We start from the raw sequence: 16,698 nt of genomic DNA, 5'->3' as shown, positions 1-16,698 counted from the left end.
TAAGATGTTTTGAAACTATCACTTTGAATATTCTGTTTTGTTCTGTTAGATGTTTTGATCTTCAGGATGTATGCTCCTGTATTTAGGAATCCAAATTTGAATCAGAATTACACCAATATCGAATCACTTTTATTGGAAGAGCACTTTCCAGGAGAAATTCTATTAAGCCAGCTTAATTTTTTAATTAATTTTATATGAGGTAATTTTAAGTTACTTCCAAATGTTTTCATTTTGATTTTTTATTTATTGAAATTATTTTTATTGAGGTCAATTTTTAAAATTTTGGTTCCTTTATCTAATTTTTATCTCTCATAAAGTCTATGAATTTTTAGCTCATGCTGGTGTGATTTTTTTTTTTTTTTTTTTTTTGTAATGGTTATTATCTCCAGCAGGTCTAATGTACCTAGGTCAGATTATAGACCTGGTTTTTGTCAAGAAGGTTTGCTTCCTCCATCATTGCTTTGTCAGTTACAGATTTTACCCTGAGTGGTTTTAGCTTTCTACAGTGTTATCTGGTGTTGTTTCCACCGCATCTGATTTTTTCTGGGTCAAATTTTGTAGTGTTCTCTGGACCCAAAAGGAAGAAGTTAAGTCAGTCTTGTATCTACAAGAGATGTCACAACGTGTAGTAGTAGCCATTTTCAATTTTATTTTACGCCGATTGCTTCTACCGTTCATTTAGCACGTGATGTTTTCAATTTCCGTTTCGTTCCAGCCACTGTTCTAGCTGCTGGTAATACACTGGTGAATAGGGCTTACCATCTACTCAGTGAGACAAATAATAAATAAAACGTTTGCCATAAAATGTCAGGTTGTGTTAAATGTCAGGAAGAAAAATAGATTGGAGAGACATTTAAGCAGAGACAGGAATAAACACAGAATGAACCATGAAACCGTACGAAGAAAGAGCACTTTCCGGTAGAGAGGGTGTGGAGCACGCAGAGGGCCTGAGGTGAGACCATGTATTGGAAGGACAGCACCCGGGCCAGGCGTAAGTGGAGGGTGCTAGCAGGAGAACTGGAGGAAGTAAAGCTGGAGAGGTAGGCAGGGACCAGATCATATGAGGCCATTTAGGCCAAAGTTCGGACTTGCAAAATTTTCCTAGTTGTGGCAAGAAGCCACTGGAAGGCTCAAAGGCTCCTTTGTCTGTTGTATGGATAATAACTTGGGGACAAGAGTCAAAGCAGGGAGATCAGTTAAGAGACCATTAGAGATGAGCGATCATAGTGTGTCGGTGGAGGTGGTAAGAGGGAACATTCATTATCATTTGTATAAAAACCCAGTAGCATGTATTTGTTTCCTGAATCGGGGGGTATTCATGGGACAGACTCATAGGATCTAGGTGCTGAGTAGTGGGAAAACATCTTAGAGATAAAACACCCAAACTCATCTGCTTTTAATGGAAATGTTACATCCAGGACAGGAAAATAATAATCCCATCCTCCTGTCACAGTGATTTGATCACCATGGGTATCGAACACTCTGTTACTTTTATGCCTTCTTGTCTGAACACTATATGAATAAAGCAAGGTGAACAAAGGACACATTCAGGGAAAATGGTAAGCGTGCTGAAGTTTTCTGAGAGGAGACAGTGCCTTGGGGAGACATTGGGCATCGTGGCTGGGGAGCAGAGGCCCTGAGGCCAGACGCGCTGTGCTGAAAGTCGGCCCTCTCACTAGCTGTGTGACTTGGGCAACTTCTCTGTTCCTCAGTCTCCACAGAATAGTTCAAAATTTGCTCTGGAAAAGCTTTTTCCTTGTTGTTAATTAAGTCTTAGATCAGACATCATACTGTCTGATGTACTTTTCTTAGCTGCCCTCCCCTCAAATTCCTAGGTAATTTAGGTAACTCATATGGTGATGAACTGTTTCTTATTTTTCTGTCTCACACCCTGTTGTGGGCTCAGTTGTACACCACCCCCCCCCCCCAGCCCACCAGAGACATATGTTGAATGGGACTATATTTGAAATAGGACCTTTAAATAAATAATTAAGGTAAAATGAGGTCATCTGAGTGGGCCCTAATCCAATACAACCGGTGTCCTTATAAGATGAAGAGATCAGGACACAGACACAAACAGAGGAGAGACTGTGTGAACACAGAGGAAGAACATGGCCATCCCCAGGCCAAGGAAAGAGGCCTCAGAAGGAGGGCAGCCATGTTGACACCTTGATCTCAAACTTAGCCTCCAGAACTACAAGAGAACTCATCGCTGGTGTTGAAGCCGCCCGTCTGTGGTACTTTGTTATGACAGCTTCAGCAAACTAATGCACACCCTATGAACTCTGTAAGGGCAGAGATCATATCTTTCACCGTGTCCTTAATTGTATCTAAAGTTTTGTTACAAGGAGTAAGAAAGAAATCAGTAGTAGTAGGCAGGCAGGCACTGTATTAGATACTTGACATGTATTACTTGACTTAATTTTCCCAACAGTACAATGAAGTAGCGGTTACCCTGCCCATTCTATAGATAGGGAAACCGAGGCTAAGAAGATAGTAAGTCTTCATACCATCAGGTGTGTTTTACTTTAAAAAGGGTTGCAGAACATCATCTGTGTCCCACAGTAAAACATGGTTTTAGAAAAACATTTAAAAATATCAAACAAAACTTCAAAAAATATATTTAAAAGTCTGTTGCATTTTTTTTTTTTTTTTACATTTTTTTAACTTTAGAGAGAGAGTGCAAGTGGGGGAGAGGGGCAGAGGAAGAGAAAGAGAATCATAAGCAGGCTCCATACTCTGAGTGGGAGCCTAACGCGGGCTCGATCCCTCAACCTCAGGATCATGACCTGAGCTAAAATCAAGAGTCGACCGTTCAGCTGACTGAGCCACCCAGGCACCCCAAATCTGTTGCATTTAAATTGCCTTTATTTTTTAATTCTTGTTCCCGAAGAACTACAGCCATAGGGTAGAATTTTTGTTTCACGGATTTTGATTCAAAGAAGGAAAGCAGTTTGAAATAATTGGGGCTGTGTAAATTGGGGTAGATTCTGTAACTGGAACCATTAAAGCCCATGCTTTCATCGAGATTGTTACTTTGAGAATTGATACTTTGGACAGGAGGTTGTACTGAATGACCTTTGCGCTCTCCACAAACTCTTAGTTTAACACACTTCTTGTATGTCTGTTACATCAGACTTGTTTTGAATGGTAACAGCACTTCACTTAGGATAAGTCTGACTTGTGCTACATATCTATGTATGTGAACTATTGAGTTACATTTCTATATTTCAGACCTATAGTTAGAAAAACAATTATGTCTTAAAAAGAAGTCAAGGATTATTTTAGACTAGGAGCACTGATTTTAGACTAGTTGAAATGGAATTGTGTAATGAAATTCAATAATTGATCACATGAGTTTGCCTGGGAGGAAAGACTTTTTTAGAACATTAAATTTATAAATGAGATGAGAGAAATCTGCAGCTTTCTTGCACCTCTGTAGTGTATATAGAAATTTAAAATTCTATGAACACTTTCCATTGTTGTTTTCTATTTGGACTTATGAGAAAAGCACCAGTTGATTTTAGGATTTGCATTTTCTCCCTTTTATTATCTAATTGCTGTGATACCTTAATGCGGAGGGAAATTTGTCCATTTCTTCAACTAAAAAAGCTAAGATTCTGTATTACCCATGAGCATTAAATTTTTCATTGCCTTGTTAAGGAAATCAAGTAGGCATGCTGTGATTTTTTTTTTTTAAGCCTTGACCAAAATCTTACATCTTACATCTTACATAAAAATTAACTCAAAATGGACCACAGATTCAGACTTTTAGGAAAAGCATCAAAGAAAAATCTTTGAGACTTGGGCTAGGAAAAGAGTTAGGCTTGACACCAAAACCATGGTCCATAGAAGGAATAATTGATAAATTGGACTTGATGAAAATTAAAAGCTTTTGCTCTGCAAAAGAGAAGACCCTGTTAACAGAATGAAAAGACAAGCCCATACTGGCAGAGCATAGTTACAAACTGTGTATCTGACCAAGGACTACTATCTGGAATATGTAAAGAACTCTCAAAACTCAACAGTACACACCAGACAATTTAATGACAAAATGAACAGAAGACCTGAGAGCATATACAGATGGCAGAGAAGCTGAAGAAAAGATGTTCAGCATTGCTAATGATTAAGGAAATGCGTATTAAAACCACAGTGAGGTATCGTTACACAACAATCAAAATAGCTAAGATAAAAAGTAGTGACACCAAAAACTAGTGAAGATGCCAAGAAATTGCTCTCAGATATTACAAATGAGAACATATATGGTATAACCACTCTGAAAAGAGTTTTAGTTTCTTATAAAACTAAACACACAACTGCCATAAGATCCAACAATTACACTCTGTAGTATTTTTCCCAGAGAAATCTACTGTACCCAGGTGTTTATAGCAGCTTTATTTGTAATGTCCTTCAGTGCTTAACATGGTTAAGCAGGCTGTGGTACATCCACAAATGGATTACTACACAGCAATAAAACGGATGAAACTATTGATACATACAGTACCTCAGATGAATTCAAGAGAATTAAGCTGAATGAAAAAAAATAGATTCCCAAAAGGTCACAAAGTATTACATAAATGATTCGACTTACACAACAGTCTTGAAATGACGAAATTATAGAAATGGAGAAGAGTTAGTGGTTCTCATGGGATTAGGCAGAGGGTTGGTGCAGGGAGGATAGATGTGGCCTAAAAGAGCATCATGAGGGATCCTAGTAATGATGGGAATGTTCTGTATCTTGACAGTATCACTGTCAATATCCTTGATGCGATACTGTACGATAGTTTTGTAAGATATTACCTTGGGGGGAACTAGGCAAGGGGTACCTGAGATCCCTCTATATTATTTCTTGTAATTGCCTGTGATTATCTCAAGGTAAAAAGCTTTATTAAAAAATCATAATTCGTGTCCCTTTCCTACTGTTGAAATAAATATTCAAAATGTTAAATAACATTTTTGGGTTCCGGCCCGTCACTGTATGTCAATTGCCAATGATAACACGAAAAGAGCTCTTTTCCAAAAAAGTAGTATTCTCAGAAGAAAAAGTGCTAACAGAACATTGGATTATTTGGTTGTTGTAATTTTTATTTTGCGGTGCTTTTAAAATGTGCCTGTTCTATTATGTGTAATCTATCTTTATTTTTTTCCAGCCTTTTTCTCATGGTTCTCGTCATATCAGACATTATGGCTTTGGTAAGGCATTATTGGATATTCAGTGTAAATAAGATTGAGAAGTTAAGTGCTGACTTAATTTAATCAAGAGAACTCTGAATGCATTTCTGTACATGAAATCCTTAGATATTAAGTTAAAAGTACTGGCATAATTTACACATATAAATTACTTTCTTTTTATATGACTTGTGCAGGAAGGGTGTTCTTCTGAAGGTATCAGAAGTCTTCCCACTTGATTTATTTCAATCTGTCATTTTATACCTAGTCTTCCATGGTGCATTATGTCTGAAATGAACCTTCCATAGGAAGTTAACAGGAAAAGCTAACTTTAGATATAGGTAATACATCATTTCCGTGCTTGAAATGTTGATTATTTTAACCCTTCTCTCAGATTGAGAGAAGGGAGGAAAGGAAGGAAGGAAAGAGGAAATAGAGCTTTTTAAGTTGGAAAATGTTACCAAGTTGATGGCTCTAATAAGGGAGTTCTGAGTAAAGAGCAGGTAGGTGAGCCTCTCGTATGGAGTATATTCACAAAAAGAACATACTTTACACCTGCAAGTTCAGGGGGTTCTCAAAACTGCTCTCAGGTTTGATAATTCGCTAGAAGGATGAAACTCACTGAAAATTGTTATATACGCAGTTATGGTTTATTATAGGAAAGGATACAGATTGAAGTTAGCCAAGGGAAAAAACTCAGAAGGCAGAGTCTAGGAGGGGACCTCTGGTCCTCTTGTCCTTATGGAGTCATGACAGCATCCATGTGTGACGTACACAGGGAGTCCTGCCAACCAGGCTCACCAGAGCCCCCGTGTCAACTTTTTAATGGGGATCAATCACATTTTGTTCCCTTGGCTGACCTTTAACGTCCAGCCCTTCTAGAGGTGGAACTGATACCACATGGCCCAAAGCCCCCAAAATAAGATTGTCCAGTGGCTAAGGCTCCAGGCAAATACACCCATCAGGCATGACATCCCATGGGGCTAGATGTCACCCCAAATAACTGAAGGCAAAGGCCAGACCTCTCTTTGGGCAAAACTAATTCTTCACTATACAACATCCTATGCTAGAACTGATTAGAGACACCAATTAGCATTAACTTCCCAAATCAGATTCCTAGTCACTTGATTTAGATGAGAGCATTTTTGTGTTCTATTGAACTGGATATCCAGTATATTTATGAAATTGATTACACATAATAATGTCAGGACAAATCAGCTTTCAATTTTTCTCAAAAGGGGCCAATAAACAAGACATGTTAACAGAAGGGAATTTAAATTCTGATTAATTTTATAAAGAGTCATATTGCTTAATTTAGCTTACAAAGCCGTTTGTGGCCTAACTTCTGCTTACTTGACCCACATCACCTCGCACCGTGTTTTCTCCACACCAGCCTCACATTGGCCTTGCCACGCTATGCCTGGACTCTTGGCATTTATATAGGTTATTCCCTCTCGCAGGAACATACTTCTCTGATGTCCTCAGACTCCTCTTTCAACTGACTATTACTTTTTACTTAGATTTGTAGACTTTTTATTGGGACAGCCTTCCCTTCTACTCCATCTGGGGTATGTACCCCTTCTTCTATGCTCCCATAATTGCCTGTGTTTTCTAGTGATAACACTCTTCACACACACACACACACACACACACACACACACACACACCTAATAATTTTGTTGAATTCACTAGATTATACAACTCCTGAAAGAGAGTTTATTTGTAGGACCTAACACAGTGATTAGCACATAGTACACTGCCAATAAATATTTGTTGATAAATGGATGTTATGGCTTTTTTCCACATAGGTCTTTGGTATTACATAGTGTCTTTTATTAAAATTGGTTATCTTTGGGGCACCTGGCTGGCTTAGTTGGTACACCCTGTGACTCTTGATCTCGGGGCCATGAGTTCAAGCCCCACATTGGGCATAGAGCTTACTGAAAAAAGAATTAAGTTAGTTATCTTTATTTCTAGTTATTCATAAATGTCACTTTCATGTTCATTTGAATGGTAATGCTATACCTAGCTTTAGTCCAAGGAAAAATTCCTGGAAAGGGCATATTCTTCTAGCTTCTAGTTAGATATTGGTTATAAGAGGTCAGAAATCTGAAACCCATAATCCTAAAACATTGTTTTTCAGCTGAATCCAAATACCTTTGTTTTTGATGGAGCCCTATTTTGTTTTATTTTACAGCATTTTTTCTTCTTGGTCAAGGATTATGGCAGCTGGCTTGATATTGGAACAAGGTGCAGTATATATTCATGTAGAAATTCTTAACAGTACGGTAAAAAAAAAAAAGTAACTTGATACCTTAGTAGAAGGTGCCAGTTTGAGTTTTGAGGTAAGCATAGCAAGTAGCAATTATTTTAAACCTTTGGAAGTGAGACCCATCTCTCCAATTCTCGTCATTTTCTTGGGACAGTGTAGGGATCGATGGGAACCCTGGAGAGCAGGGAAGGTGCAAGAGACACTGCTTGAATCCGACCGGGATTTTCAGAGAAGGTCACTTCCAGAATCTGCGTGTTCTCCGTATCTGTCAATCTCTTTAGAGAAATGATGCTACTCAGTTGAAGTATGAAGTTTATGTGGCAGTTTCAATTGCATGTAATCATTATCTGCCCCTTAGAATCTTTAATATGAGAACATTTAATGTGGAAAACATACACCAGTGTTATTTAAAGTATAATCTGAACCAAAAGTCTATTTTTTTCTTTGTTGTGATTTGACTGTGAATGATTGCTGTAATCTGTTACATTTCTTCTCTTTGAAAGAAAGAGAGTGGGAGCACGAGTGGGGGAGGGACAGAGAAGGGAGGAGAGAGAATCCCAAGCAGGCTCCACACTGTCAGCACAGAGCTTGATATGGGGCTTAAACCCATGAACTGTGAGATCATGACCTGAGCTGAGATCAAGAGTCAGATGCTTAACTGACTGAGCTACCCAAGCAGCCCTAGACTGATTCTGTTTCATTCAGTCAACATTCATTCAGCACTTGCGTTGCTGGGAATTGTGTAGGCCTGGGTGAGACTGTTAGATCTTCTCTCCTTTCTTCCTACCTCTTAGGCAGCTCACTCCCGGTACTGCCTCGTTATTCATAGACGTGTTTGCCTCCCTGCCTCATCCGATTTGAATGTCTTTCATTCGATGTGTGCCAGGCATGTAAAGGTCCTCCCTAGGCCATTTTGTTTTCACTGCTCTTAAGCTTGAATGCTTAGGGAACGTTTTGGTGTCTCCTCCTCTGATCCCAAAGTGTCCAGACAAGATAACGGGTCAGAGCATGAGCTTTAGACCAGGGCAGCTAGGGTTGAACAGTTTCTGCCACATTTTAGCTGAGAGACCATCTGCAAGAGATCTAATCCCTCTCACCTCTCCCCTGTCTTGTGTAGTCGTCCGATTGAATTACTCCATGTAGAGTATTTAGCACAGTGTCCAGCATCTAATAAGCTTCAGTAAAGGCAACTATTAGTATTGATGTTATTCTAGTCTTTATCCTTCACACTGCTTCTTGTGTTTGACATACTTCCCTTTACTCTCCAAAGTTTGATTAATTTGTTTTCATCTTAGACATAGGCCAGAATTTTGTTTGGAACATATTCTTGTTAAATATAGTATTTTTGTGTGAGACTTCTAGGTTGTTTTTTTTGTTTTTTTTGGTTTTTTTGGTTTTTTTAGAAAGAGAGTGTGTGTGTGTGATCAGGGAGACAGGGGCAGAGGGAAAGAGAGCATTTTAAGCAGACCATGCTCAGCACAGAGCCCGATGCAGAGCTCGATCCTACAATCCTGGGAATATGACCTGAGTCAAAATCAAGGGTCGGACACTCAACCAACTGAGCCACCCAGGCACCCCTTTTCATCTTATTTTTAATTGTGGTAAAATACAGATAATAAAATTTACCATCTTAATGTTTTTTAAGTGTGCAGTCCAGCAGCATTAACTTCATTCCTACTATGTAGGAATGTGATTATCACCATCACCCATCTCTAGCACCGAGAGTTAGGGTGAGCCTGACTGTAGAAGAGAATGCGGGCACGTTTGGGGTAATGGAAATGTTCTGCACCTTAACAGTGATGATGGTCACCTGGGTGCACAATTCGTCAATACTCATCTAACTGGACACTTAAAAATTAGTTCCATTTTCCTACATATAAATTATACGTCAAAATTGACTCAGAAGGACAAATAGAAGAAAAACTGGCTAATAGCAAACAGATCTAAAATTGAAGCGAGTGGGTTATAGTATAAGCAGGCTCAGTTCTCCTCTTTCCTAGCAGGGACTGAATATATTATGTTTTAAATCGATGTATCAGTTAACAGCACCATAAAGACATTCATGTTCAGGAGGTAAAGCACCAGAAGACCTAAAAAGGGAAGTGACTAAAGCAGCCACCCTGAGAAGCGGGTAAGGAGGAAGGAGGACTGTTGGTTTTCATTATAAATCTTTCTCCACTATTTTGTGTTTTTAGCACTGCATGTATAACTGATAAAAATGAAAGGAAAATGGGTAAATGAGATGGGAGATCAGGAAATAGAGTCATAAGTGTAGAGCTCTTTCTAGCTCAGTTAGAAAGGAAAGGAGAGGGGCTGCTGGGTGGCTCAATCGGATAAGCGTCCGACGTGGGCTCAGGTCATGATCTCACGGTTCGGGGGTCCGGGCCCTGCGTCAGGCTCTGTGCTGACAGCTTGGAGCCTGGAGCCTACTTTGGATTCTATGTCTCACTGTCCCTCTGCCCGCCCCGACTTGCACTTTGTCTCTCTCTCTCTCAAAAATAAACATCAAGAAAATTAAAAGAAAAGAAAGAAAAGGAGAAACATGGAGCAGAACCACATGGAACACCCTCACTTCTCTCTAAGATTTTATTGTCATTTCATTTAACTCATGAGCATGAGGAATATCATAGTCGGAAGGGATGAATGTCCCTAGACACATCAATGCTAATTACCCGTTGTCAAAGCTGGGGTTCTGGAGCCCGTATTGGGGTCCAAATGGAGTAAGCTTATTTGCAGAGTAGAATAGAGGCCGAGACTTACCCACAGGGTCAGAGCATGGCCGTGGACTGCAACACAGTGACCGCACGCCCAGTAGTTGGTTATTTGAGATCGGGGTCCTGAAAGACATGAGGAAGGCAGTTCGGAGACCAGGGAATCGGTTTACGTGGGTAAAAGGCAAAATAGGACAGAAGCTGGAACTTAAGTGGGAGGTCCAGGATGTCAGCCAGAGGATTGCCCCAGTCATACCTCGGCCACAAATAACCTACATTGGTGCCGTGCTGCAGTGTTTACGGTGTCTGCTAACACGATATTTCATGTGATCTTTACCACAACGCTGTCAGGTAGACATTTTCCACAGGAGCTGTATTTCCTGCCTTCATTTTAGAGATGAGGACACTGTGGCCCTACGGAGACTGTGACTTGTAGAGAAGGCTGCACAGGTCCGCAGGACGGCATTTGACGAGCCACCGTGGTCTGTAGTATCCCCACTGCCTGTCGCTGCCTCTACTTGCGGTGAATTTCCCAAAGCCTTTGTTGTGTACCTCTGCTAAGCCCTTTTTTAAAAGTGGCTTTGTGTCTGATCCTGTTTGTGATTGTTGCAAAGGAACCATTCAGTGCAGAGTTTTGAGCACTGTACATTTAGGATTTAAAGGAGGAAGAAATATCGATGAGGAGGGAAGGAGCCAAAAGTAGTTGAGTCTGCCCTTTGAGGCACAAAAGTTTTCAATTTTTACGCAGTCCAATTTGCCTATTTTTGTTACCTGTGCTTGGGTGATCTTTTTTCAGAGTCTTTGAGCCATTGCAAAACTTGTACTTAACATCTAGCATGACGTTCTCCCTGGCACTTGCATGGTACCTCCAGGCCTATTTCCCGCATTCCTTTACACAACCATCATGGGAATAAAGTGTTCATCAGAGCACAAGATAATTGCAGAAAGAGAGACTATAGACGCATAAGACAAGCATTGAGCATCATTCACACCAAGGGAAACAGAATGGTGCATTAGCACCCACGGGTCAGGAACGCTTTGATGACCCCCACCCACTCTGCAGGGCTAGCCAGGAGAAAAGGATGTTAACTCCATGTTTCATGCTATAATTTACTTATGATATTTATGAAAAATTATATAATTGGTTAATGCTACAGAGGGTTAAGAACTACGCTGTAGAAATATTTTGTGCTAATAGTATTTTTTTGTAATGGGAGCTGCCCTTCACATATGGTGACCACATGTACAGGTTTATCTGGAAGGGTCCTGGTTTATGTCTGGTGTCCTGGTATAATCCTTACACCCTCATCGATAGAGCGTTAAAATCCAGAGGGGATGGAAAGGTGATAAAGGCATAGGCAGTTAATTAAGTTAGGTTAAACCGCACTTCAGCTCCATCTCAGGGCTTTGCCCTCACAGATCTAACTCCCTTCGGTGAAATGGGGTGCTTGCCCTGAGAGACTTCTCGAAGGCGGGTGAAATAGGAGACTTCAGAGCTCGGTTCTCTTCATCAGGCTGACGGCAGTGCCTCATAAGTCCCCACACACTCCCCTGGTCACCCCTTGCTCTGCTCGTCTTCTTTGTCCCATATTATAATGTCCAAAACATGCCCTCGTAAGGAAGGAAGATGGTTGCAGAGGGGCGTGGGGGGTGGCAGGGGTTGGGATGGAGAAACAACCTGAAATCTGAGTTAGAGAAATTAGGCTTTCTAACGGAATCACCCGGACTGGGGCTGTAGCGGGACGATTTTGTTTTGCCGCTTCGCCTGTTGACAAGTTAGAATTCTGTCATCTTCTCTTGGTGTCCTGTGTAGTGGTAACGGCACGCACCACCTCGGCGAGCCTTGTGGTTCAGTTTCTGGTGGGCAGGAGTTGCTTCATGCATCTTTGTCGGCATCCAATTTCTTTTTTAAATTTTTTTAATGTTTATTTATTTTTGAGAGAGAGAGAGAGTGGGGAGGGGCAGAGAGCGAGGGAGACACAGAATCCAAAGCAGGCTCCAGGCTCCGAGCCGTCAGCACAGAGCCTGACGCGGGGCTCGAACCCACAAGCCGTGAGATCATGAGCTGAGCTGAAGTCGGACACCTAACCGACTGAGCCACCCAGGCACCCCGGCATCTAATTTATTGCGAGGAAGAGGCTTGGATAATGGCTGGAAAAGAGGCTTCAAGAGACCGAGCTAAAGCACCATACAATCAGGTTCACATATCAAAAGCTCATTGTTGTACTTTTTCCTGCATTCTGTTTGTGAGAAAGTTGCTTTTTAAGTTTTGGGTTCTCATTATTCCTGTGTGAACGTATATATGAAAAGCTGAGTTGTTTCTTATCATGTTGCAGATGTTACTAAACTTATTGGCAGTGTTTCCTTACCAGGCCCGAGTTATTTGAATTATGCTCCTGCGGTAGTTTTCCTTTGTGACTAATTTTACTTCTAAACTCCTTTTTATTAGTAATACAGTTAATAACTCCAGCTCTAATATGCCTGTTATACACAGGGATGGAATGTTGTCCTTTTGTCCTTACTGTGATTGCTTTATGAACACAGAAAAGGTGAGACTGTGTCCCAGGATTCTCTAGGGGACTGGGAGCTCACCAGCCCTGCGAATGTGGTCTGCGTGTGGCTACGATGGTCATAGTGTCAGCGTGGCGATTGCAGTGGGTTTTCAAAATAGGTTTGCGAGATTCCTCAGCAATTAGTTTCAGGTTAACAAATAAGTAATAGTTTCTTTAAAAATAAAGATTGTAGGGGCGCCTGGGTGTCTCAGTTGGTTAAGTGTGTGAACTCTTGATTTCGGCTCAAGTCATGATCTCTTAGTTCGTGAGTTTGAGTCCTGCATCAGGCTCTGCACCTACGGTGTGGAGCCTGCTTGGGATTCTCTCTCTCCTTCTCTGTCTCTCTCTCTCTCCCTCTCTCTCAAAATAAATGAAATTTTTAAAAACTTTTAAAAATAAATAAATAAAGATTGTGTTGGGATGCCTGAGTGGCTCACTCAGTTTAAGTGCCTGACTCTTGATGTCGACTCAGGTTGTGATCTCACAGTTCATGAGTTTGAGCCCCATATTAGGCTCAGTACCTACAGTGTGGAACCTGCTTGCGATTCTCTGTCTGTCTGTCTCTCAAATAAACTTAAAAAAAAGTAAAGATTGTATTATTAGGGCCTGAGACGGTATTTGCGTTTATGTGTATAGGCCAATATGTTTCAAAATGCATCTTCTGAGCAGATTTTATCAGAGTTAAATTGAGACTCTTACAGGAATCTACTCCAGCCAGTGTCGTCAGCTGAGCCTGTGGTTCTCTGGAGGACCTTGTGGCATCAGGTGTTCTTTTAACAGCCGTGTGAAAAATATTCTGCCCAGGCCATAAAACTGAGCTGGGCTGACAGAGCTACAATGTAGTATTTTCTTCTTTTGATCTTTTGTACTGTATCTTCATTCATAGCAGGTCATAAACTTAACAGAGTACTGCCTTTTATATGGTGTACTGAAAGAAGTGCATTTCTTAAAACTAGAGAAAAAGTCCTTTGAGGTCATTTTCATAACTATAAAAACATATTTAAATTTATGTTCTAAATGTGTTTGGTGTGAAGTGAATAGAGGCAGGATCATCGGTTTGATTGGTTTGATTTGCTAGTGGTGTTCATTTGGAGTTGTTTCCTGCATGCACTGTTGTTATACTTCATTAAAATACAGATGATGACGGGCGCCTGGGTGGCTCAGTCGGTTAAACGCCCAGCTTCTGCTAAAGTCATGAACTCACGGTTCGTGAGTTCAAGCCCCACATCGGGCTCTGTGCTGACGGCTCAGAGCCTGGAGCCTGCTTCTGATTCTGTGTCTCCCCCTCTCTCTCTGCCCCTCCCCAGCTTGAACTCTGTGTGTGTGTGTGTCTCTCTCTCTCTCTCTCTCTCAAAAATAAATAAAAACATTAAAAAATTGAACAAAAATACAGATGGCAACTCGAGTGTCATTTCTCTTTAGATATAATGATAACTTCTCATTATGTTCAATACTATTTTAATATCCTCCGAAATATCACTAATAAGTGCGATAAAATATCTTTACTCTTATAATGAATACTAAACTTTATTAAAAATCAGTGATTCTCAAACTTGTCTTCTCCAGTACATCCGACAGATTTGACCTGCTTCCGTTGCCCCTTACCCTGATTGAAAAGTACAATCAACCTTTTATCTATCACCCCTTGTACAGGCTGAATAGGCCTTCCTGGTGATTCTGTACGCCCCTCCACACAGACACCCTGTCCCTCTACCAATCACACATGTACACCTTGAGAATTGCTGATTTAAATGATGTCAGAATAGTCAAGGCGAGGGAGTGGGAACAGCCAAACTCATTTACAGTTGAAATTGAATGCTTCTTTAACTCTGGTGTGCTGAGAGGATACCAAGACCTGATTGATGGAAAATATCACAAGCTGAATGCCTTATGGCTCAATTGCATGAAGGTGATGAGCTTCACGACTGTTTCCTGCCAATAATGTTAGCTTAAATGGGCCCAAAGTTTGTGATTTCAGGCCACTCGAAGGAGATAAGTGATCTATAAAATACCTCTTATAAACAGACTTCCATTAAATTTAGGGATAGTCACCTATCTACTGGTGTCATGAAACTTACCTTGTTAAGAAACCAAGTCATATTTAATATTTATTTGTTTTAAAGTAATTTAGGAGCACCTGGGTGGCTCAGTCAGCTAAGGGTCCAACTCTTGCTTTTGGCTCAGGTCATGATCTCACGGTTTGTGGGGTCGAGCCCCAAGTGGGGCTCCACGCTCTTAGCCCGCTCACGTGCATGCTCTCTTCTCCCTCTTTCTCAAAATAAATAAATAAGCCTTTTAAAAAATTTAAAATATTAAAAGCATTTAAAATAATTGAAAGTGTTAAAAGTGATAAAAGGTCTAAAAAAGCAGAATCTGGGAGATAGTAGCTTTGACTTAGAGATTCATAAAGAAATGTATCCTTTTTCCTTTGTTTAGATTCCTTGACTGAAACATTTACTTCCCTGAATTTGAATTTGGGTAATGTTTTGGGGTGGGGGGAGGGTAGCTGGTAGTTTTGTTGAAGTACTTCTAACTTCCATCAAAGCACAGAATGGTGTGCTCTAAAATGCCAAACCACTAAACCTGGGGATATCTTGGGGAGTCTGTGGATGTTATTCAGAGGGAGCAAGAATTAGAGGCGGAAAATTGTCTTTGTTTCTAAAAGCTGGATTTGGAAATTCAGTTTCTATCGGTGACAAAGACACAGGCAGTGCCAATACCAATCAGACATTTTCATAACACGTTGCAGTTATTGGACATACCTCGAAATATTTGTGCTCATCACTGCTTCTGTGACAAATTGGTTTTTTAACGTTTTGATACCTATTTCCAGATCATCGGGGTACCTGACTGGCTCAGTTCAAAGAGCATGTGACTCTTGCTCTCGGGGTTATGAGCTGGCTGTAGAGAGTACTAGAAATAAATATATAGATAAACTTAAGAACCATCACTGGTATCTTTTGTAATTCTGTGTATTTTATGTATACATTTAGAAACAGTATTTAGAGAGCTCTCCTCTTTCCCATGTGTGTTGTGTCTTCCTGTAACATGTTTCTTTTTCTCTTTCTGTAGCATCAGCCACTACGTGATTGTCATGTCCATGACCATCGTTCTGGTGTTTCTCAATGGCCTCGCCCACCTGCTCACGACAAAGAAACTCAGACTCTATGGCAAACCCAAAAGCCACCTCATATGATGTTGCCCAAGCCATCATTTAACATCTGGATCCTGCTTCCCGTTCTCCTTTTACACTAAACTCTTATCAAGGATTCAGTAAGAAAATGGACATTGATATACAGCATATTCTGCTCCTACAGAGAAAAAGACATGCGGAAGTCTGAGTTTACAGGTTATCTGCAATAAAGGAGCTTCCATTTTCTTGAGTTTCTGTGTGTGTCAAATAGTGGTTCTGTCTGTGGAAGGGCATCGTGGACTTTCTCCATTTTCAGTTTCTTCCTTTAGCTGTCGGCCCCTCTCACTGAGCTTTTTTAGAGCACCTGGAACGGTCGGCTCAGCAACCGCGCAGCGTCCCCTAGATGCGGCCGAGAATGTGCTCCCGTGGGGGCGGTGCTGCTCACGTCCACGGCCAGCACTGGCTGAGCTTGGAGCAGGTCACCCGGCTGCACCACAAATCTTTATCGGCGCTCAGCCCTGGTTTTGCAAGGAATGATCACGCTAGAAAGAGAATCAGGATCTGTTCCTTACCGAAGCTTCAGTAGAAACAGTGTTGGCAGGCGTTTGCCATTTTCCCTCGGAGTGCAGCGACACTGTCTTCTTCGTGCTCTTCAGGGTTTTCATAGTGTCCCAGCCAGGTGCAGGTTGACCGTCCCTTTTTGTTTTCTTTTTTTTTTTTTTTTTTTCTTTCCATTTCTGGATTCCCATTGGAATTTCTGTAGATAGAAAGGTAGAAAATACTTGGTATTTATGTCTGATTCGGAGAAAAATTTTTAAAGGATTAATTTTTACTTGTAGACTCCGTATCTGTTACCCGCAT

At 40.8% G+C, this 16,698-nt stretch overlaps 1 protein-coding gene and 1 long non-coding RNA gene across 8 annotated transcripts in view; one reads left to right on the top strand and one right to left on the bottom strand.

Annotated features, from left to right (window-relative positions):
• The window catches only part of PIGN (phosphatidylinositol glycan anchor biosynthesis class N), a 103,180-nt gene extending 87,093 nt beyond the window's left edge, over positions 1–16,087 (top strand). For 5 of the 6 annotated variants that reach the window (XM_007080452.3, XM_007080455.3, XM_007080457.3 and 2 more), the window contains 3 exons: positions 5,151–5,193; positions 7,367–7,419; positions 15,777–16,087. In XM_007080452.3, coding sequence (XP_007080514.1) covers positions 5,151–5,193; positions 7,367–7,419; positions 15,777–15,900 — 220 coding nt within the window. In that variant the 3' untranslated portion in view covers positions 15,901–16,087. The remainder of the gene's footprint in view (positions 1–5,150; positions 5,194–7,366; positions 7,420–15,776) is intronic. The other variant, XM_042962089.1, reaches the window with a different exon arrangement.
• LOC122232534 overlaps positions 5,348–16,698 on the bottom strand; it is a 28,284-nt gene continuing 16,933 nt past the window's right edge. For both annotated transcript variants that reach the window (XR_006209874.1, XR_006209875.1), the window contains 3 exons: positions 16,410–16,594; positions 10,202–10,278; positions 5,348–7,716 (listed from right to left, as the gene is read on the bottom strand). This is a non-coding gene — a long non-coding RNA (uncharacterized LOC122232534). The remainder of the gene's footprint in view (positions 7,717–10,201; positions 10,279–16,409; positions 16,595–16,698) is intronic.

Source organism: Panthera tigris, chromosome D3, assembly GCF_018350195.1.
Source record: "Panthera tigris isolate Pti1 chromosome D3, P.tigris_Pti1_mat1.1, whole genome shotgun sequence".
In the NCBI taxonomy this organism is placed as follows: Eukaryota; Metazoa; Chordata; class Mammalia; order Carnivora; family Felidae; genus Panthera; species Panthera tigris.
This window is presented reverse-complemented; position numbering and strand designations above follow the sequence as displayed.